Source organism: Camelina sativa, chromosome 20 (assembly GCF_030686135.1).
Source record: "Camelina sativa cultivar CO46 ecotype springtype chromosome 20, ASM3068613v1".
Taxonomy (NCBI): Eukaryota; Viridiplantae; Streptophyta; class Magnoliopsida; order Brassicales; family Brassicaceae; genus Camelina; species Camelina sativa.
Window position 1 is genome coordinate 32,944,651 of NC_141899.1, and position 21,770 is coordinate 32,966,420.

At 41.0% G+C, this 21,770-nt stretch overlaps 3 protein-coding genes and 1 long non-coding RNA gene across 4 annotated transcripts; all 4 read right to left on the reverse strand.

Annotated features, from left to right (window-relative positions):
• Positions 1-3,061: 3,061 nt before the first annotated feature.
• On the reverse strand, positions 3,062-3,935 carry LOC104772860 (uncharacterized). Its single transcript, XM_010497420.1, has 2 exons — positions 3,803-3,935; positions 3,062-3,525 (listed from the first exon to the last, which is right to left on the reverse strand). Exons 1-2 carry the CDS (start codon positions 3,933-3,935, stop codon positions 3,062-3,064), a joined length of 597 nt encoding a protein of 198 aa, XP_010495722.1.
• A 66-nt stretch (positions 3,936-4,001) lies between these two features.
• Positions 4,002-6,439, reverse strand: LOC104772861 (uncharacterized). Its single transcript, XM_087504100.1, has 2 exons — positions 4,597-6,439; positions 4,002-4,504 (listed from the first exon to the last, which is right to left on the reverse strand). Exons 1-2 carry the CDS (start codon positions 6,437-6,439, stop codon positions 4,002-4,004), a joined length of 2,346 nt encoding a protein of 781 aa, XP_087360226.1.
• Positions 6,440-15,505: 9,066 nt separating this feature from the next.
• LOC147919770 (uncharacterized) lies at positions 15,506-17,329 on the reverse strand. The gene is made up of 2 exons (XR_015593691.1): positions 17,255-17,329; positions 15,506-16,809 (listed from the first exon to the last, which is right to left on the reverse strand). It is a non-coding gene; the product is annotated as an uncharacterized LOC147919770 (long non-coding RNA).
• Positions 17,330-17,925: 596 nt separating this feature from the next.
• On the reverse strand, positions 17,926-20,938 carry LOC147919771 (uncharacterized). Its single transcript, XM_087506094.1, has 2 exons — positions 20,426-20,938; positions 17,926-20,078 (listed from the first exon to the last, which is right to left on the reverse strand). Exons 1-2 carry the CDS (start codon positions 20,811-20,813, stop codon positions 18,070-18,072), a joined length of 2,397 nt encoding a protein of 798 aa, XP_087362220.1. The 5' UTR covers positions 20,814-20,938; the 3' UTR covers positions 17,926-18,069.
• Positions 20,939-21,770: the final 832 nt, after the last annotated feature.

The window sequence follows — 21,770 nt, forward strand, 5'->3', positions numbered from 1 at the left end:
GAGCTTTTTTGCGGTTGGGTTCAGTATGGGCTCCGGCTAGGCTGTAACCTTTAGACTCCATCATCATCTTTTGTTGTTGTGACCTCTTCCAGACTCCATTACTACCCGTGGGGCAGAATGTGACGTTTGGACATTTATACTTCTCGAACAGTATCATTTGTGGAAACAGAGCTTGCAAATCACTCCACTCAAACTACGAAATTATGAAGATACTTCAAACGCAAGATCTTAACGGGACATTTGTGTTCTGCAGTTGAAGGGTCGTCACTGAATCTGTTAAGCTCTCCTACTTTGATGCAGAGCCTTTCAAGATTGCCAAGATGTATGTTATTTAACCACCTCGGAGGGTCCTTGTCAGGGTAAGCTTCTAGCTTCAACTATTTCAAACTAGAATGAAACATAGAGTTATCTACTGCTGAATTTTCTTGCCATCTTCTTTCCCATTTCTTGGCTTCGTTTCTCATATCCATGAGCATCTTTGCTTTTACCTCCTCTTGCTTCTTCCCTTCTTCTAGATTAGTCGTCTCATTCCTTCCATCTTCTCGCTTACTCGTTTCTTCTACATATCTTTCCTTCTGCTCGCTTGTCTGTCCCTGCTTCTGCACTAGGTCATCTTCTTGTTCCATCTGGTCTTTGAATTTCTTCTCTGTTGCAGGACCTTTATGGTTCTCCTTCCTCTCGTTTGTTATTTTTATAGACACCTCTGTTTCACTAGTTTCTTCCCTTATGGAATAGTCTCCATGCGATTTTCAGACTCTCAAGTCGTGTGAGCCTTTCAAACGTCTCCTTCAAATTTCCCACCTTTAAATGGTAGTTTTTTACAGTTATGCTTAGCTTCCTCAGATTCACCAAGTGTTTAACTGCACAATTCCCTTCATCATCTGACTGACTAATTACAAATCTCTTGAGAACTTGTAACCTGGAGAGTTTTGCAATCCCCATAGGCATATAATCTAGCTTAAGGCACTGAGATGCATCCAATTAAACCAGATTCTCAAGCAAGCCTATATCGGAAGGAAGAAACTGTAGATCGTAGCATGCTCTAAGATCCAAGATCACCAGTTTTTCGAGCGTGCAAATGAATCTTTCAGAGACTTGCAAACCTCAGATTTTTCAGAGACTTCATATTTTTTGGAAACTCTGTGCTCTCAAATGCGATGTGGCGTTCGTATCATGTCTTCAATGACTCAATATTCACTTTCCTTATATGTATCTACCTCCATAAGTAGCTTAACCTAGACCCTTCCTCTGCTCTCTGAATATATTCGCCTCTGTAATCACTCTTGAGAGATATATCAATATACATCATTTACATGGTATGAGAGCTTAGCCAATACCCTTAGATTTTTCTCTCTACCAGCCGCCTCTGTTTCTTCTCTTTTCGATCCCTTTCTCTTCGTCTTCTTCTCTCTTCCCAGATCTACCTCTCTTTCTCTTCTCTCGTTTTCTCATCATGGCCGCTGCTAAAGCTGTTGACCTGACTCAAGGTGATAGGTTGAGACTCCTATTCAAACGGATAGACTTGAGCAAGAAGGAAAGAGAGTGAGAAAGAGAGAGATATTGCGCCTATGCAGCGGAGAGATAGATAAGAAAAGAAGATAACTTAGGTTTATTTATTGCATAAGGATAACCAAACATAGGGTCCTTCTTTAAATACATTTTTCATACTAGGATTGCTAATGAAACGGCATAACATTGGTTAAGAAACAACAATGCATTTATTGAATTATTGAACCTTCTACTGGATTCCAAGGCTTTAGTCCCTTAGCCACTTTTGACTTTTTCCCATTGTCTAGCTCTTCTTCCTTTTGTCCTTAAGTTCCATCTCATGAATGCCACTGGAACCCTTAGTCTATCAATACTCCCTCGCAGAAGACTGATCTTGTCCTCAAGATCGAAATGAGGAAATTGCTCCATCAGAGAAGTAAGAGATTCCCATGTACACTCCAAAGACGGTAACCCCTTCCACTGCACCAAGACTTCAGTTTCTGTTCCTTGAGGTGATCTGCGACTGTCCAGCAAGGTTTCAGGTTCTGTCGCCCATTCCAGATCAAGAGTCAGAATTGGAGGTAACGTTTGAGCCTTGTGATTTGCAGGGACCGCGAGTTTCAGTTGAGAAACGTGAAATACCGGATGAATATTGCTATGTGTAGGAAGCTCCAGTTTATAAGCCACTCTGCCAATCTTCTGTAGGATCTTATACGGACCAAAGAACCTCTGAAATAACTTCTTGTTCCACCTTTTAACCAGAGAACTCTGCCTATAAGGCACAGTTTCAAATATACCCATTCACCAACTCCCAGCTCAACCTGACGTCTATGTTTATTCGCCTCCTTCTGCATTCTGTACTGCGCCAACTCCATATTTTCTCTTAATTCAACCAACAAACTGTCACGGTCTGTCAGCAACTCTTCGACCATGGCGTTAGGTGTAGGAATGTCACCATATCGTAATAACTTGGGTGGTTCATGACCGTACACAGCATAGAAAGGAGTATTCTGAATTGATGAGTGAAAAGAGGTATTATACCAGAACTCGACCCAAGGTAGCCACTGTGCCCAACCCGTCGGTCTCTTGCTGGTGAAACAACGCAAATAGGTCTCCAAACACCTGTTGACAACTTCAGTTTGTCCATCTGATTGTGGATGGTAAGCGGTGTTGTGGTTCAGTGTTGCTCCTTGTAGTTTGAAAAGCTCGGACCAGAAACTACTAAGGAATATGCGGTCTCTGTCCGATACTAATCTCTCCGGGAACCCATGAAGCTTCACAACATTGTGAATAAACGCCTTTGCTACCATTTTTGCTGTAAACGAATGTTTTAAAGCAATGAAATGGGCATACTTACTCAGTCTGTCAACTACTACCAAGATTGAGTTGAAACCCTTCGATTTTGGCAGTCCTTCCACAAAATCCAAGCTCACATTGGTCCAGGTTTGCGTAGGGATTGGCAACGGTGATAACAGACCCGCTGGGACAATGTCGAATACTTGTTCTCTTGGCAAACTTGACAGTTTCGGATGAAGTTCACCACGTCTTTCCTCATTCCATGCCAATGAACTTCTTAAGTTAACCTCTTAAATGTTTGCAAGGCTCCTTCATGACCTCCTATGGTGCTAGCATGGAACTGTTCCAGCAATTTTGGTATGAAGGGAGATCCGGTTGGCACTACCAAGCATCCATTTCTGTAAAGCATTCCTCTCTCCAAAGTATACCCTGGATGCACTACAAATTTACCTTCCAACGCTGCCAAAATCGGTCCCAGTTCTGTATCTGCCTTTACTTCTTTCAACAGTTCCTCCTTATCCATGTTCAAAGGGGCTGTAAGAGTGATTTGATTCAGCTCCTCAGGTACATGTCTCCTTGATAAAGCATCCGCCACTCTATTTTCCACGCCTGGTTTGTATTCAATACGATAGTTGAGGCCAATCAACTTAGCTGCCCATCTTTGTTGAACTGATGAGACTGCTTTCTGTTCCAACAGATGTCTGAGGCTTTGTTGGTTTGTTTTAATCACAAACTCAGGTCCTGTTAATTAATGCTTCCATTTGCATACCACCATTACTATTGCTAGAAGCTCTTATTCGTAAACCGATTTGATTCTTCCCCTGGATGAAAACACTTGACTGAGAAACGAGATAGGCCTCTTGTTCTGAGATAAGACTGCACCGATACCTAAACCAAAAGCATCAGTTTCAATGGTGAAATCTTGGTTGAAATCCGGCAAGGCTAGCACCGGTAAACTGGTCACTGTCTTCTTGAGGTTATGAAACGCAGTTGTAGGCCTCTGAAGTCCACTCGAAACCTCCCTTCTTAAGTAACTCAATCAATGGCCTAGCGATTTGTCCGTAGTTTCTGACAAAATGGCCGTAGTATCCTGTTAGACCCAAGAACCCCCTCAGCTCCGTGATATTCTTGGGAATGGGCCATTGTAGCATCGCTTCTACTTTGTCGGGGTCTGCAGCCACCCCTGATGCTGAGATTTTATGACTTAAGTAGGATACTTATGCGTTTCCAAAAGAGCATTTCTTTGCATTTGCATAGAATTGATTCTGTTGCATAATGTTGAGTACCATGCGTAGATGCTTTAAGTGCTCTTGGAGGTTGGGACTGTAGACCAGGATGTCATCAAAGAAGACCAATACGAAACGCCTAAGGTAGGGTCTGAAAAGGTCGTTCATAATGCTTTGGAAGGTTGAGGGAGCATTTGTCAACCCGAAAGGCATGACAAGGAACTCATAGTGTCCTCGGTGAGTCTTGAACGCAGTCTTTTCTACATCACTGTCTCGCATACGAATTTGGTGATACCCCGATTTCAAATCAAGCTTAGAGAACACTGTTGCGCCTTTTAATTCATCTAGCAGCTCCTCTATAACCGGTATGGGGTACCTATATGGGATGGTAGCCTTGTTAAGAGCCCTGTAGTCTACAAAAAAATGCCACCCTCGTCCTTTTTCTTCACCAATAGGACTGGACTTGAATACGAACTCACGCTTGGTCTGATAATCTGAGCATCCAACATCTCTTGAACCAACTTCTCTATCTCGTTATTTTGAATAAACGAATATCTGTAAGGATGCAAGTTGATCGGAGCATTACCTGGTTGTAGGTTAATGGCATGTTCTCTGTTTCTCGGAGAGGGTAAACTCTGAGGCATCTCGAAAACAGTTGGATATTGTGCGACCAGGTCCTGAACTGCAGCCACCTCAGGAATCTTCCTGTCTTGGGGTTCCTTACCATCGAATAGAGTGGTTAGCTCAAGCAGATAAGCCTCTCCTTGGTGTTGTATGACTCGTTCCATAGAATGCAATGAGATCGATTCTTTACTCAGAGCAGGGTCTCCCACAATGGTAACCCAACGAGGTCCAATCTTCCAGCTAAGAGTTCGGTTCAGCCAATTTATCCGGGTGTCACCCAGAGTTGCCAACCACGAATATCCCAGCACCACATTAGTACTTCCTAACTCGATAACCAGCAAATCCTCCATTATCTTAACTCCTTTTATTCCCAACAAGGTACCAGATACACGACCCTTGCCCTTTAAGATCTTTCCTCCTCCTACTCGTACCCCAAAAGCACGTGTAGTTGAAATTTGCAGTCCCAACTGTTTCACCAACTCATAGTCTACGAAACTCCTAGTGGCACCAGAGTCCACCAATACCACTACATCTCTGTCCACCAGCTTCCCCATCATTCTCATTGACTTTTCATCGGTTAGACCTGACATGGAACTAAGAGATAGTACCTCATACTCCTGTATCTCTTCCACATCTGCTTCCTGCACTTCTTGAGATTGTGGTTCTTCGACTGCATCACAATATTGTTCATCTTCCTCAGCGACTTCTACACACTTCAGCTTTTGCTGAGTTCTACAATGATGACCAGGAAACCACCTATCTCCACAATGTCTACAGGGATTTGAGTTTCCCCCAGTGGTTTTCTTGACTTCTTTACTACTCTCCATGGGACGCTTGCCTTGAGAATGATCCGCTGGTCGTGATGAACTCGTTGCTTGACCATGTGTGGGTGAGTAAAAGGATCTCACTGTTTGTCGAGATTGTAAACTGGTGTTTTCCCCTTCCTGATGTTCAATCATTTTAGCGGTATCCACTATCTCTGCCAAATCAAAAGGCCTGCAACGCACCACTTGATCTCGTATGCTCTTGCGCAACCCTCGGAGGAAGGCTGATTCCAAAATGTCATATGTTACATGAGGCAGTTCCACAGCCGACTCCTTAAACTGTTCACGGTACTCTTCCACGCTACCTCTCTGGTGAATACTCATAAGCCGGTCTAGGGCCGACAACCCTCTGCTGGGTTTGAATCGCAACTTAAATTTTTCCATAAAATATTTCCAGCTCCCTATCCTCTGTCTACCATACGCCATACGCCACCATGTGACTGAGGATCCGGTGAGACAAGATATAGCAAGATCTATCTTTGCATACTCCGGTGTACCTCTACTAGCAAAGCATTTTTCCAACCTAAAGAGCCAATCGTCAGGACTCTTACCTTCGAACAACGGTAGCTCCATCTGACGGTTAGGAAAATCCGATGTGTAACTCTGCGTATAGGTCTGCTGTTCCTGTGGTGGGACAGAGAAGCGTAAAGTCGCTGGCTTTAGGTGGGATTCTTGTTCTGGGTTTGGTAAAATCCCCGCCGTAGGTTGACTGCTAGATCCCATCAACGGTGTCGTCGTCTGAGGAAGTGGAACACCCGAGACTGGACTGTTGAACCCTGGAGGAACGGAATCGGAGACGACCCCAAGGGTTTGGTTTCGAAGGATCTTGTAGAGCATGTCCTTGATGAACACCAAGTCCGCATCGTGTCGATCAACTCGCTGTTCCAACAAAGGAGACGGCGGTGATGTCTGGGAGGGTGACTCGAATTCGCTTGTTTCGACTTGGATGTTTTTACCGACAGCAGCTTGTTGGGGAGCCATCGATAACTCTAAACGAAAGCACCACTTGATAGGTTGAGACTCTTATTCAAACAGATAGACTTGAGAAAGAAGGAAAGAGAGTGAGAAAGAGAGAGATATTGCGCCTATGCGGCGGAGAGTTAGATAAGAGAAGAAGATAACTTAGGTTTATTTATTGCATAAGGATAACCAAACATAGGGTCCTTCTTTAAATACATTTCTTATACTAGGGTTGCTAATGAAACGACATAACATTGGTTAAGAAACAACAATGCATTTATTGAATTATTGAACCTTCTACTGGATTCCAAGGCTTTAGCTCCCTTAGCCACTTTTGACTTTCTCCCATTGTCTAGCTCTTCTTCCTTTTGTCCTTAACTTCCTTCTCATGAATACCACTGGGACTCTTAGTCTATTACAAGGTCTCCTCAACATCAATATGATGAACATCCCCAAACTCACTTCAACCAACTACATCACATGGAGTCTTCAAGTCCACTCCCTCCTTGACGGTTACAATCTTGCCGGCTACATTGATGACTCGTCCCTCCAACCAGATCAGACCCTCAACTCCACCGACCCACCAACGCCAAATCCAGCATACGTTATGTGGAGACGCCAAGACAAGCTCATCTACAGTGGGCTTCTTGGAACTCTCTCGCCTGCTCTGCAATATTTGGTCTCTAAAACAAAATTCTCTGCTAAGATGTGGAAACATATCTCCTCCACCTATGCAAATCCAAGCTGGGGACACATCCAACAGCTCCGCCTACAACTTAAACATGTCTCCAAAGGTGAGAAGACCGTTGATGAGTATATGCAGGCACTTACCACTAGATCTCCTCCGTCTATTTTCGAGGTTCGCGAAAAACTCATTAGCAAAGAAGCTAAACTTCTGTCTCTCTCCATGTCTCCCTCCTCCGCCGGACCAATCTCTGCTCATGTTACCACCTATCGTCCGAAAGGGAAGCAACGCCAACACCAGACCTGGCACAACAACAAGACACAATATCAACAGTCACGCCCCGACAATCGAATGGCAAATGCTAAATTTGTGGTGTATTTGGTCACATCGCCAAAAGGTGCTCACACTTTCAGCAGTCCTTCTATGGTTCTCCAAGAGGTCTCTTGCCATCTCCATTACGTCCATGGAAGCCTCGCGCCAATCTTGCTGTTCGTCACCCAAAACACCCAAAACAGTCAAACCCGTGGCCCCTTGATAGTGGAGCCACCCATCACATGACGAGCGACCTTGGAAATCCGGTGCTGCACCAACCATATCAAAGAGATGATGCCGTGCTCATTGGTGATGGATCGGGTCTTCCAATATCTCACTGGTTCCCTTTCCCTACCCTCTGACTTTAAACCTTTAAATCTCACAAATGTCTTATGCGTACCTCACATACAGAAAAACCTTATTTCAGTATATCGTATATGTAATTCTAACAATGTCTCTGTTGCATTTTTCCCTGCTCACTTTCAGGTGACGGATCTGATCTCGGGAGTCCCATTGCTCCAAGGCAGAACTAATGGTGAACTTTACGAGTGGCCGGTTTCCATATCCACCATCATAACCTTCTTTGCATCTTCCACCTCCAAACCATCTCTAAAAGACTGGCACTCTCGTTTAGGCCATCCTTCCCATTCTCTTCTCCAAACAATTGTTTCCCGTTTTTGGCTTCCTTACTCCCAATCAGATTCGTAGAACTTGTTGTGTACTGATTGTGCTATCAATAAAAGCCATAAACTTCCTTTCTCACAAACCTCTCTTACCTCTACTTACCCTCTTTAAATAATTTTCTCCGATGTCTGGACATCCCCAATTATATATGTCGATAACTTCAAATATTATCTCGTTCTTGTTGACCACTATACACGATATACTTGGATTTACCCGCTAAAGACCAAATCTCAAGTTCTAGACACGTTCATCACGTTCAGGTCACTTGTAGAAAACCGCTTCAAAACAAGGATTGGCATCTTTGACTCTGACAATGGTGGGGAGTTCATTGCCCTTCGTTCCTTTTTGTCCACTGAAGGGATCTCTCACCTCACTTCTCCACCCCACACTCCCGAACACAATGGGATCTCCGAACGGAAGCATCAACACATCGTCGAGACTGGGCTCTCTCAACTAACACACGCCAGCATGCCAAACAAGTAATGGACCTATGCCTTTGCCGCCACTGTCTATCTCATCAACCGTCTTCCTATGCCGGTGTTACACATGGAGAATCCTCATTAAAACTTTTTGGAACAGAACCGAACTACACCAAGCTTAGAGTTTTTGGCTGCTTGTGCTTCCCTTGGCTGCGCCCATACACAAAACACAAGCTCGAAAATCGCTCCACTCCCTGCATCTTCTTGGGCTACTCTCTCACCCAAAGTGTGTACTTATGCCTCCAACAAAGCTCCAGTCGGATATACGTCTCGCATCATGTCAAATTTGATGAGAGCAGCTTCCCCTTTCTCAATCCCACTCCATCCCAATCCACCAATACACAACTATCTACCTCGTCTCCTGATGTTCATATATTTTACCATGTTTTCCCTTAGTTTATTCACATCTTTTGCATCTTTTGCTATCCATTTTTACCATTATTGCATAGCTTTAGGACTAATCATGCATTAGATTTTAGTTGCATTGCATTTGCATCTTTTCATGCATAATCAGGTGATTTTGGAGCTTAAGGAGTATGGAAGCAATGCTGATGAGAAGTGAAGCAATCATGAAGGGAAAGCAAGAGAGTTAAGGCTAAAGAACCAAGGTCCAGAGTCCAACTCGACCGCACACTCGACCAGACACTCGACCGTGTGCTGAGGAGGACTCGAGCGAGTGGAGGATACACGAGAGAAGCCAGCTCGACCTGCCACTCGACCGAGCACAGGTCGAGTTGACCGAGCCGTTGACTATTTTGTCTTTTAGTATTTTTAGGGCTTCCACTCCCTCTCCTATATAAAGCCTTGTACCTGCAGCCACCAAAAGAGTCCAGCTTTTTAGATATTCTCTAAACCTAGTTTTTACCCTTTTGGGAATTATTCCTTTTGCACTTTTATTTTTCTTAGATCTTGTACTTGTTTTTAAGGAGAAAAGACTAAATTCTTCAATATTGTTGGTTCCATAACTTTTTTAATATTGAGAATTCGAGTTTGATTCTTTCTCCAATATTATAGATCTTTGTTTCATCTTTCTAATGATGCAAGTTTCGTATTTTTCTGGGTTTTTGACTTTGTTCATCATGTGTTCTTGTGAGTAGTTCTCTAGGATCTTGAGGATGGGTTAGGCTGGATTGATCTTGTGGTTTGTTTGATTTGGTCAAGCTTGATTGTTGTAGATCTCTTCTAGGCTAGATGTTCTTAATGCTGATCCTATATCTGAGAAGGTAGGGTTTGATTTCAAGCATCTTAGCATCACACCAATGTTTAAGAAGCATAAATAAGGCTAGATCTAGAGCTTACCATTAGGCTTGCTAAGAGATTAGAGGTCTTGTTTGGTTTGAGATGTATTGCTTAATGCCTGCTTGTGTAGACTCTTTACTATGTGAGAACAAGTCTAGAGATGCATAGGTTTGATTGTTTCTTGCCATGAGAGTGGATGAAACTTGTCTTAGATTTATATGTCTAGAGATTAGCCCAAAGTTTGCTTGAGATTTGTTGACCAAGTTAGATAACCACAATGATTAGTTTAGCCCATGAATCCCTCCTCAGGACCTTCTTTGTTTATTGATTTTCAAGTCTAAATCATGTTGTTTGCTTGTTGTTTGATTTGTTTCTGCATTGCTCTATTTTTATTGTGTTGCTCTGTTTTTGTGTTTAGTCCAGCTCGACCCTGCACTCGATCTACACTTGATCGAGTGCTTGCTCGAGTTCTTCCCCAGAACTTTGGTTTATGATTTGTAGTTGTCCTGTCTTATCTCTAGTCTCATTCTATTTGTATTTCTGTTGCATTTACTTATTGTCCTGTTCATTATTGTCTTGCATTAGTTCATTGTTGTAGTTTCTATTTCTGTTCTAGCTTCATATTAGTCATAATCATTCTGTTCCATTTACATTTAGCATCTAGTTCTTGTAGTTTTACGTTCTGCACTTTGCATTTCCATCATAGGATTGTTAGTGACAAACATCCTTTACAATTTGGCTTGACTTAGTCTCATATGCATGTCTTAATTGTTCACAAACACTCAAATAGGATTGACACCTCTTATACTGCAACTGCATAAGGGGAATTGAAACACCTTACCATCCATTCATTCATATCTCACCATTGCATATATTCATCATCATTCACCACCATAAAAAAAACCTTGTTTCATCTCCTCCTCACCCGCCTGCTATTTTGATACCTTCTACGATCTTCGTCGCTATTCCACCTTCGCCTCCTTCCCAGCCATCGCCACCACTCGTAATGCCGCCGCTGCCGGGACTAGTCCTAGGCGTTCGGTGATAACCGAGAAAACTGAACCGAGAAAACCGAGTTTTCGGTTATCGGTGCCGAATTTGAGAGGAGAAGTAACCCGATCGGCAGAATTTTTTAGGGTTTTCGGTTATCGATTCAGTTCGGTTCAGCAAGCTATAACCGAACGGTTATTCGGTTCTCTTCCAACTATCACCTATCCTCGAAGATTTGCCATGGTTAAACTGTTAAAATGAGATTGAGTTGTCGATCCGCCATGGATGACTGAAAGAAGACGATATATAAAGAAAAGAAAAATAAACAAAACGCTACGTTATTTGCTTTAAACGAATTTAAGTTTATTTTTGGGCTTAATATATATACATGGGTGAATTATATGGTCAGGCCCAATATTATTACAGCCCACGAACTATTTAATATCATTTAAATAAAATAACAAAACCCTAATCCTAATTTGTTTCTCTTCCACTCTCGCCTCTCAGTCTCAGACGTTTCTCTCTCTCCTTCTGCCTCTCACGAAATTGTAAAATCAAAAGCCAGAGAACAAATCTCTTTATCTTTCCCAGTTTTCAATTCTTTGCAGTATAACTCACCTTTTCTCAGTTCTGCTGCCGCCTTTAGCCTAATTTTTCCATCTAATCCCCTATTCGTTTTAAAGCTACGAAACCCTAGTTTTTATATTTGAAGCTCGGGTTTGCTCGCTATCAAAAGGTCGGACACTTAATACTTTTCATGGATTTAATCGATTATACATGTTTGTAACTTCTTCTTACCTTTTGAAGAGTTTCTCCATCGGATCTTCTGATTTTTCATAGAGGATTATATTGTTTTCATATTCGGTTAACCGAATTAACCAAAATAAAACAAAATTTGGTTCAATTCGGAATAGATTTTAAAGCAGATAACCGAACCGAATAAACCGAGTACCAAATGAACCGAACCAAACAAAAATTCGGTTTAATTTGGCAGGATTTTTATAGAACCGAAAATTTGAAAAACCGAATAAACCGACGCGATTAAACCGATAGAACCGAACGCCCAAGGCTAGCCGGGACCTCCGAGCTCCGATCATCACCAGCCAGTGGTCGTGGAAACTGCTAACAATCAAGACCGCGACAGGGTTACAACCGATGTAGCTGAATCCTAATTTGTTTCTCTTCCACTCTCGCCTCTCAGTCTCAGACGTTTCTCTCTCTCCTTCTGCCTCTCACGAAATTGTAAAATCAAAAGCCAGAGAACAAATCTCTTTATCTTTCCCAGTTTTCAATTCTTTGCAGTATAACTCACCTTTTCTCAGTTCTGCTGCCGCCTTTAGCCTAATTTATCCATCTAATCCCCTATTCGTTTTAAAGCTACGAAACCCTAGTTTTTATGTTTGAAGCTCGGGTTTGCTCGCTATCAAAAGGTCGGACACTTAATACTTTTCATGGATTTAATCGATTATACATGTTTGTAACTTCTTCTTACCTTTTGAAGAGTTTCTCCATCGGATCTTCTGATTTTTCATAGAGGATTATATTGTTTTCATATTCGGTTAACCGAATTAACCGAAATAAAACAAAATTCGGTTCAATTCGGAATAGATTTTAAAGCAGATAACCGAACCGAATAAACCGAGTACCAAATGAACCGAACCAAACAAAAATTCGGTTTAATTTGGCAGGATTTTTATAGAACCGAAAATTTGAAAAACCGAATAAACCGACCCGATTAAACCGATAGAACCGAACGCCCAAGGCTAGCCGGGACCTCCGAGCTCCGATCATCACCAGCCAGTGGTCGTGGAAACTGCTAACAATCAAGACCGCGACAGGGTTACAACCGATGTAGCTGAATCTCGCCATCCTCCTCGCCCTGCCCCGTCCGCTCAAATCGCTCAACCTCCTCCTCTCAAACACTACACCTGCCGATCCAAGCCCACATGCCCATTAGAACAGGCCCATCCAGATCCAACACCACCAAACCCAGCTCCAATACCACCAAACCCAAATCCACTCCTACCAAACCCAACTCCACAACCACCAAACTCGACTTCACCATTACTCGTTACGGAACCCCAACCTTGACCTGCTCCCCCACCTCCCATTGTCGACAATCAACATGCGATGACCACACGCCGAAAGAATAACATCTCCAAACCGAAACCTAAATTCAACCTCTCCGCTGCCCTATCCCCTAGCGTGGAGCCATGTCCACTGAAATAGATGCGTTTGCTTGCAATCGCACTCTTGACCTGGTTCCATGTCCGCTTAATCATAACGTGGTTGGTTGCAAGTGGCTGTTTAAAAACAAATTTCTCCCTAATAGTTCTCTTGGCAGATGCAAAGCACGGCTCGTCGCCAAAGGATATACACAACAACATGGCCGAGAATATACTGAGACCTTCAGTCTGGTGATCAAGTCCACCACGATGCGTCTCGTTCTTGATGCTGCAGTCTCTAAAGCATGGCCTATAAAACAACTTGACGTAAAAAACGCATTCCTCCAATAACCGTTGGATGAAGTGGTATACATGGAGCAACCACCAGGTTTCATTGACTCCGACTATCCCGACCATGTCTGTCGTCTTAACAAGGCAATCTATGGTTTAAAACAGGCGCCTCGGACATGGTAGACGGAAATTATTTGGTGGGACTTGGTTTTCTGAACTCTCTCGCCTACACATCTCTGTTCGTGATTCAAAATGGCAAGGAATTTCTTTACATCCTTGTTTATGTTGATGATATACTAATCACATGAAGCAACGCCGCACACATCCAACAGGTCCTTCAGTTGCTTGCGGAAAGGTTCTTTGTCAAAGATCCTGAAGATCTCAACTACTTTCTGGGAGTTGAAGCACACCACACACCACAAGGGCTTCATCTCTCACAACGAAAATACATAGTTGATCTCCTCCATCAATACAACATGACTGATGCCAATACCGTCCTCACACCGATGGCTTCTTCACCAAAACTCACCCTCACAACTGGCAACACTCTTTCGGACCCCTCGGCTTTCAGGAAACTTGTTGCCAGCCTCCAGTACTTAGCATTCACACAACTTGACATTGTGTATGCCGTCAACCGCCTCTCTCAGTTCATGCACCGCCCAACCGACACACACTGGCAAGCTGCAAAGAGAATCCTTCGCTATCTGCCAGGAACGCCCACACATGGTCTCTTCTTCTCCGCACGCACGCCATTAACTCGTCATGCTTTCTCAGATGCGAATTGGGCAGGAGACTCACACAATTATGTCTCTACCAATGCATACATTGTCTACCTAGGTAGCAATCCCATCTCTTGGTCTGCCAAGAAGCAGAACGGTGTAGCCCGCTCTTCAACAGAAGCTGAATATCGATCAGTAGCCAACACTGCCTCTGAGATACGATGGATATGCAATCTCCTCTCTGAGCTTGGGATTCGCCAAACAGCTCCACCAGTGATATATTGTGATAATATTGGTGCCACCTTTCTGTGCGCAAATCCAGTGTTTCATTCGCGAATGAAACATGTTGCAATCGACTATCATTTTATAAGAGGACAAGTACAGAATGGTCTTCTCCGTGTTGCACATGTTCACACCACCGATCAACTAGCTGATGCACTAACCAAACCGCTGGGTCGTCAACGGTTCCTGCAACTACGACACAAGATTGGAGTGACAAAAGTCCCTCCATCTTGAGGGGGGATGGTATGGATACGTTCGTATCATGTCTTCAATGAATCAATATTCACATTCCTTATATATATCTACCTCCATAAGTAGCTTAACCTAGAACCTTCCTCTGCTCTCTGTATATATTCGCCTCTGTAATCACTCTTGAGAGATATATCAATATACAGCATTTACATTTAGCAGTCCGCTCCCATCTTCCCAAATAAAGCACTCTAAGTGAATCCATTAAGGGAAACCACTTGAATGTGAACTCAGGGTACCGTTCAGAGGAATTGAAAATCGTCTGAACAGGATAAAGCGAAACGAAGACTAAGGGGTGTGTATTCAAACTAGGTTTTTGGAAGATTTTGAACTTTTATTAAAATCACATGTTATTCAACTTGAAATTTTAAAATCCCTTCCTAAATCTCCTATTATTGAAAATGACATTTTTATAAAATCATTCAAAATCACTTAAAATCTCTTGTTATTCAAACAAAATTTTTTAAAAATCATATAAAATCAACTGTTATTGAAAACATAAATTTTTCTTTCTTTAAAATCTCATACCAATTATTTTGGGAGATTTTGAGAGAGTTTAGATATATTTTTACACTAGAAATCCAATTTATAAAATCACACCTCTAGAGATGATATTTTGAAAGAATTGTTTTATAAATAAAAAACACTGTAACAGAGGCATTTGTAACCGACTGGCGTTTTGTATGAGGGATCTTACGTTGCTCCTTCTCCTCTAGAAACAAATTAAAAAAATATGTTCTTCTCTTCTAGGAACAAACGCCAAACTTCTTCTTCCATATGGTGCATTTGCTACATACAAATTAGTATGTTTCTCAAAGGCACGTTTTGCTATTATTTTCCGGAAACCCAGAAGGGATTATGCACTAGCAATTAACACTTAAAACCAGAAGAAATAAATTAACGAGGAAACAAAAACTGGGGGAAGGAGATGATGAACAGTACCGGAAATGTAAACAAAGTAGTAAGAAGAAGAAAAAGAAGAAGATGAAGAGAATCTCAAAAAAATAAAACGTGATCAAATTTTGCAGTAATGATCAAACATTTACAATAGAACCTAAAGCAAAAATTGTTAACAGAGGAGATTAGATGGTAAAGAGAATAGTTGCGTCTTTCAATTTTGTTTTTGAAATCCATTATTTTCCATAAAATCTTTTAAAATCACCCATTATAATCTCTTTGAATCTCATCAAATCACAATAAAATATGTAAGCCTAAGTCTGAAGGCGGTCTGGGTTTGAAGTCCATTGTTGAGGTCAACAAGGTTAGCTGTTTCAAATTAATATGGCGGATCGTCTCGGCAACCAACTCTCTTTGGGTTAACTGGATCAAGAGAGAGCTCCTGCGTTCCTCTTCCTTTTGGTCAGTCAGGGAATCCACAACGGGCTCTTGGATGTGGAAGAAACTACTCAAGTACAGACCACTTGCAAAGCCTTTTCACATGATGGACGTCCAGAATGGTCTTCACACATCGTTTTGGTATGATACTTGGAGCTCTCTTGGCTGTTTTTACGATATAGTGGGGGATAGGGGGTTCATTGCTCTTGGCATTCCCTCCACTGCTACAGTTGCATCAGTTATTCAGTCTCACCGTGGTCGTCATCACCGCTCTGCTCTGCTAAACAATATTGAGCTGGAGATTGGTAACCTCAGGAGTCGAGAACAGCGTGCTCAAGGAGACACTGCTTTGTGGCGACAGTCAAACGGCACATACATGCCTCAGTTTTCTACTTCTGAAACGTGGTTACAACTACGGCGAGTGGTTTCAACAGTTGGTTGGTATCCATGTGTTTGGTTCTCCGACTCTGTTCCAAAGTATTCTTTCATGCTTTGGCTTGCTGCACGACACCGGCTTACTACGGGGGAACGCATGCTATCCTGGAACCGTGGTTTGAATCCCTCATGTGTGTTTTGCCAAGCGCCAGTGGAGACCCTGGGTCATCTTTTCTTTGCTTGCCCGTATTCGGTTCGGGTCTGGGAGGACCTCACCCGCCAGCTTTTCCGCCACTGCTACTCAACCTGTTTCACCCAGATTTTGACTCTCCTTTCAAGTACCATGATCACAGGCACAACCTGTTTCCTTCTTCGCCTTGTTTTCCAGGCCGTTGTTCACTCCATTTGGTTAGAGCGCAACCGACGTCGTCATGGGGATAAGTCAACCACCTCTGCGCAATTGATCAAGTTCCTAGATAGACTGGTCCGCAACAAGCTCCTCTCGCTGCAGCAACACACGACCAAGTATGCTGACGGCCTGCAACTATGGCTTGCAACTCGTCATTGACTCCACTTTTTGTTTTCTCTGTTTTATTTTTTACACACGCGTAGGCTACTTACAAAATTTATTTGATTCAAGGACGCATTTATTGTAAAGGAGCACTTTTTGTTTTGAATATATTTTCACATTCATACAAAAAAAAAAATATTATCTTAAAATATTTAACAATTCCACCAAATATCCTAAAACTCTCTTTAAATCTTTCAAAATCTTAATTTTTCTAAATCCCATCAAATCCTCCAAAATCATAATTTGAATACACCCCCCCAAAGACTTTTCCATGTAGTAATAAAGAAACTGCAAGTGGTTTATATAAGGAATAAAGAAACAAGCTTTAATCATGATCATAAGTTATGTTCTACAATTTTTCCAATACAAGAGTGTAAATGTGTCTCTAACATCCAAATGAGGAGAGAAAATGATAATTAAAAGGAAAGCTTTTCACGAAAGATTAGGCTAAGCATCGTACCTTATAAAGTATTTTTTTAAACGAAAAAATGTCAATCAGGTATTTATCAAACACCTTGTGAGCGATCGCCTTAACATGAACTCAAGAAGAAGTCTTCCTTTTTATAGCATGTGGATTACATCTAATAGACATCAAACAGAGAGAGACTGAGAAAAAATCATCAACGCGCTGTTCCTTACTTCCTCGTCAGGCGAAGAAATGGAAGAGAAGCAAAGTATCGCTATTCATGTAACACACATACCCTAAAGCTCCCATATAGATTCATGTTTACACTAAAAAAAACTACTCCATCTTATCGATTTCAAACCAATTTTCTCTATAAGCTTTTCACATCGTCACTTTTTTTTTTCTTTCCGAAACCCTAAGTTGATTTAAAACCCTAGATTATTCCTTGAAAGACAAGGTTTGAGCAAATAATATTTTGATCCTTACTCATCTATCTCTATATATAAAATAAAGCATATATCTGTTGCTGCTACAAGTTAAACTTTGAGTTGTTGTAACAAGATGAGTAACAATCTGCTGCGAACAAAGTTTTAATTCTTCATAAAAATTAAACATCTATAAAGTACAAAACAATTTATTTCTTCATATTAAACAAAAAAAAATTTTGTGAACAAATCTTAAGTCTAAAAGCATATTATCTTTTCCTGTCTATTACACCATTAAAATCAAAAGAAATATGATGATCATTACTTGGAATTATATTATAAACATAGCCAAAAGAGATTACAACAAATACACACACACAAAAAAAAACAAAAAACAGAACAAAAAAAAAAACTCTTTTTAAAAAACATTTTTGTTGCAAGTAATCACTTGCCTACAACGAGTTTAGCTCTAGCATCTCCTTTATTGATCTGAAACTGATCAGCTAAACCGAAGTGAGCCATTAACAACCAAACAAAGTTAAGAAGCTCTCCACCTCTGCTAAGTTGCGCCACATGTTCCGTAGCTTTACAATGACTTGCTGCGTAACATAGCAACTCAACCCACACTTTGCTCATCACTCTCCATTTCCCATCTCCATTACTAGTCTCTTTCAAATTCCCAAGCTCTTTCGCCAACATACTCGCCTCAAAAAGAACCGACTTGCTTCGATCTCCCTTCACAAGCATTGGCTCTATTTTGTTATTGACTGATAAAACCGTCTCACTTGCTCGTTTCATATCTCTCAAGTCCTTGATATGCCTACTTTTGAAAAACCTCTCAGCTTCAGCTTTAGTGTCTCTAAACCGTATTGTCCCGATTCCCGCCACTTCCGACATCAACTTAGGTTGCATTATCAGCAAATACATCATGTAATCCGATATAATCTTGCTGAACTCGCGGTCGTCGTAACTTTCACCGCTCAAATTCTCTATCTCCTCGTCACCTTCTTGTTTTTGAAAACAGAGCTCAGTAGCAATATGCCATATAAGGAGACTTTGATCGTAATCAACATTCTCTATATAAAGCATCAACCTATCGATCTCCGCAACTTTCGTATCCCGTAAAGCCCATTCTCCTCTCGCCCAAGAAACTTTCTTTGCGACTTCAGGTTTCTCCGCGAAGTCGGACTTATCCTTGAGCTCATAGAATATGAATTCCCATTGGTTTTTTGTCAAAGGCTCTCTCGATATGAACCTTATCTCGTCTAGATAAGCTTTAACACTGAAGATTCGATCAATGTAGTCCCAAAGGACTACAAAAACTTGAGGAACACCCGCAAAAAACACGAGGTATAACAAGTAAACTGTGTAACGAAATAACGGACTCTTCTTGGACCGTTGCCTCAGCGCGCTTCTGACTGATCTATTACCATCTCTGATCCATCCTACCAACATTTGGATGCTTCTGATTACCTTATCGAGTATCAAAACCACGGAGTCCCACACGAAAAGGTTGCAGTTTCTCTTCTGATGGATTCTTGAAACTTTGGCCTTCAGACAAAACCCGATGAAGTTGAAACCATAGACCGTGCCTGACCATCTCCGTGAGAAAAACCCTGTTGTAAGCACCTCGTGGGTTTGGTTTCCGTTGCATGTATGCTTCTTCCACCGAGGTTTCCTAAACCCGAGAAACCAATTGAGTAAAGAGTCGATAGAACTCTCTCCTTCCTCGGGATCATCCTTGAGTTTTCTCAATGCGAATGTCCAATCCGAGAGCAAGAAAATGACCATTGACGCAAGATCAAGCGCGATACCAACAATATACAAAATGTAAGTAATCACCACATCTGCTTCATGAAAATCATCGTACTTAAGCGGTCTACGATGGAAGACTAAGAAGGAAGAGAGAAGTGAACCGAACGCGATTAACCGGAACAGAGTACCGGTTTTCGAATGAAGAATCGCGGTTTTCGTGTACATTGATTCGTATAGAAACCCTAGCTCAGTTTCTATAATCCGAAGAGCTTCTCCCGGTTTCAACTCTTTGAAGAAATCTCTGCTTTCGTCTCGCTCACGGAAACTGAAAATTAGGTCAACGACAAGACCTTTGAAAGTGTTGAAGAATTTGAAGCCGTACTGAACAATTTCGAGATCGGTTAAATACTCGCGGTCTGGTCTAACGAGTGTCGGGGGTCTCTCGTGCTTGTCGGGTTCTTTGGTTAAGAAGATTTCTGTTGGGAGATTTGACTTTTTCTTTGAATCGTATTCTTCCATTAGCTTAGCGTAGTTAGGACCAGTGTCTGCTGGTTTAAGCATTCTGTCTTTGAACTTGTCTAAGCTCGCCGAGTACAATGCTCGTGTCCTCTCCACGTATTTTATCGTTCCGGTTATGAATAAAAGTACGATTGGTGGCCATAATACGTTTTCCAAAGATTGCACCACCGCATAAACACCTGAACACGACATGGAAATTATATGAAACATATATTTAGTTCAAAGTAAGTAGTAATTGGTTTGTACTTTGTAGTCTTAATTAACGTAAGGTTTTATTTATGTTGGTTAATTATGAGATTTAAGGATTCTAGTGTTGGGTAACTCAAATAAAATCTTCTTTCACAAAAACAATATAATACGTTACACCGTACCTTACTGAGTTTTTAGCAAGGAATGTTTAATTTACCATTCTACATATATAACCTAACATGCTAAAATAGATATCATCTACTATATGTTACTTAATCAGTAATAAAGAGTGTTTAACCTTCAACCAATCAATATACATAAAATGTATTTTTTTTACCTGCAAGCGCTTGAGAGACAAGGCCAAACAAATGACGTTGCCATAAGGCATTATCCTCAAGAGCCAATGCGGTAATGGTGTCCGGACCACCAAGATGCAACAGCAAGAACGGTGCCCACAGAGCAAGTAGCTTCTTGTTTTTTGGAGGATCACCAGGTTCTGGTTCCTTCCCTTGGTTCTTAGTGATCTGAGACACCGCATAATTAGCGGTCCAATCCGCTAAAAGATACGCGGTCCACAGAACTGCAGCAAGCCACTTCTTTGATGTGCGTTTCCGCAGCGGCGCGAGGAAGATAAGAGACGTTTGGAACAGCAAAGACATTATCACAAGTCCTCTTATGTTCCATTTGTCTAAGATCTTTTTAATTTCCGGCGGTATCACTTGCATTGTTATTACTCTTTTTGTCTGAAAAACCTAAGCTCGCTAATAAGTATCAAAATTTGCTGTTTGATGCTGTCTTGCTCAGGTTATATATATGGGACTAGAATAAGTAACCTGAAATTATAAATAACGCGTGAATTATTTTCTTCCAGTACTATTCTTATATTTTACATTCCTTTCTTTTATTCCACGGTAAGTCTTTAATCAAGGGCTTTTTGTGTGTCAGAATAAATTATTCTTTCCTTGTTGATAATAAAATCAAGACAATCAGAAAAAGGAAAACAAAAAATCAAGAAAATCATACTTTAGTCTTTCACTCACGTTACTTAAAATAGTACAAGGACTTTCTGTTTTAGTCTTAATATTTCCATAAGTATCTTGATTAAAAAATACAGTATTTATATTTTAAAATGTTCATATGGTTTTGCCTAAAATATTCAGAAAAAGTCGTATTTAATCAAATTTTAGGAATTCTTTTGTTTGTCAACAGATTAAAATATGCTTCTTTGTCAATCAGAATTTTATTTAGGTATTTAGGATTTTTTGTTAGTTTTTAGGTTTTTGGTTTATGAAAAAATTATATGCGAAGTAAAACATTATCTAATAGGAATTGTTTGCACGGTTTTGATTTTGCTTTAAATTCAATATTTTAGTCAAATTTAGGGGTTTTTGAGAAACGTCAATTTTAGTATGCCTTTTTTTCCAAAAATGCCTCATTTACCTATTCATTTCAAAATACTTCTCATTTTATATTATTTTTTTTTTTTGACAACATATTAAAATTTTATAAGTCTAAGTTTTATAAATTACTTTTGGATGGTAACTACTACTCAGAGAGTCAATCCTAGTATCTATAAGATTTTATAAGATACTAGATTAAGACCCGCCCAATGTGCGGGTTTAGACTTTTTAAAATAAAATTTCAGAAAGAATATAAATTAAATATTTTTAGTAAGTAAAAAC

What these genes read in the sequence shown, in the direction of transcription:
- LOC104772860 (XM_010497420.1), bottom strand. Translation starts at nt 3,935, where the DNA reads ATGCTACAATGGCCCATTCCCAAGAATATCACGGAGCTGAGGGGGTTC. An exon ending in TGAGTTACTTAAGAAGGGAG is followed by an intron (nt 3,526 to 3,802) that starts GTTTCGAGTGGA and finishes ATTAATTAACAG; the next exon opens with GACCTGAGTTTGTGATTAAA.
- LOC104772861 (XM_087504100.1), bottom strand. Translation starts at nt 6,439, where the DNA reads ATGGCTCCCCAACAAGCTGCTGTCGGTAAAAACATCCAAGTCGAAACA. An exon ending in TGCCATTAACCTACAACCAG is followed by an intron (nt 4,505 to 4,596) that starts GTAATGCTCCGA and finishes TTGGATGCTCAG; the next exon opens with ATTATCAGACCAAGCGTGAG.
- LOC147919771 (XM_087506094.1), bottom strand. Translation starts at nt 20,813, where the DNA reads ATGCAAGTGATACCGCCGGAAATTAAAAAGATCTTAGACAAATGGAAC. An exon ending in TGTCTCTCAAGCGCTTGCAG is followed by an intron (nt 20,079 to 20,425) that starts GTAAAAAAAATA and finishes TGTCGTGTTCAG; the next exon opens with GTGTTTATGCGGTGGTGCAA.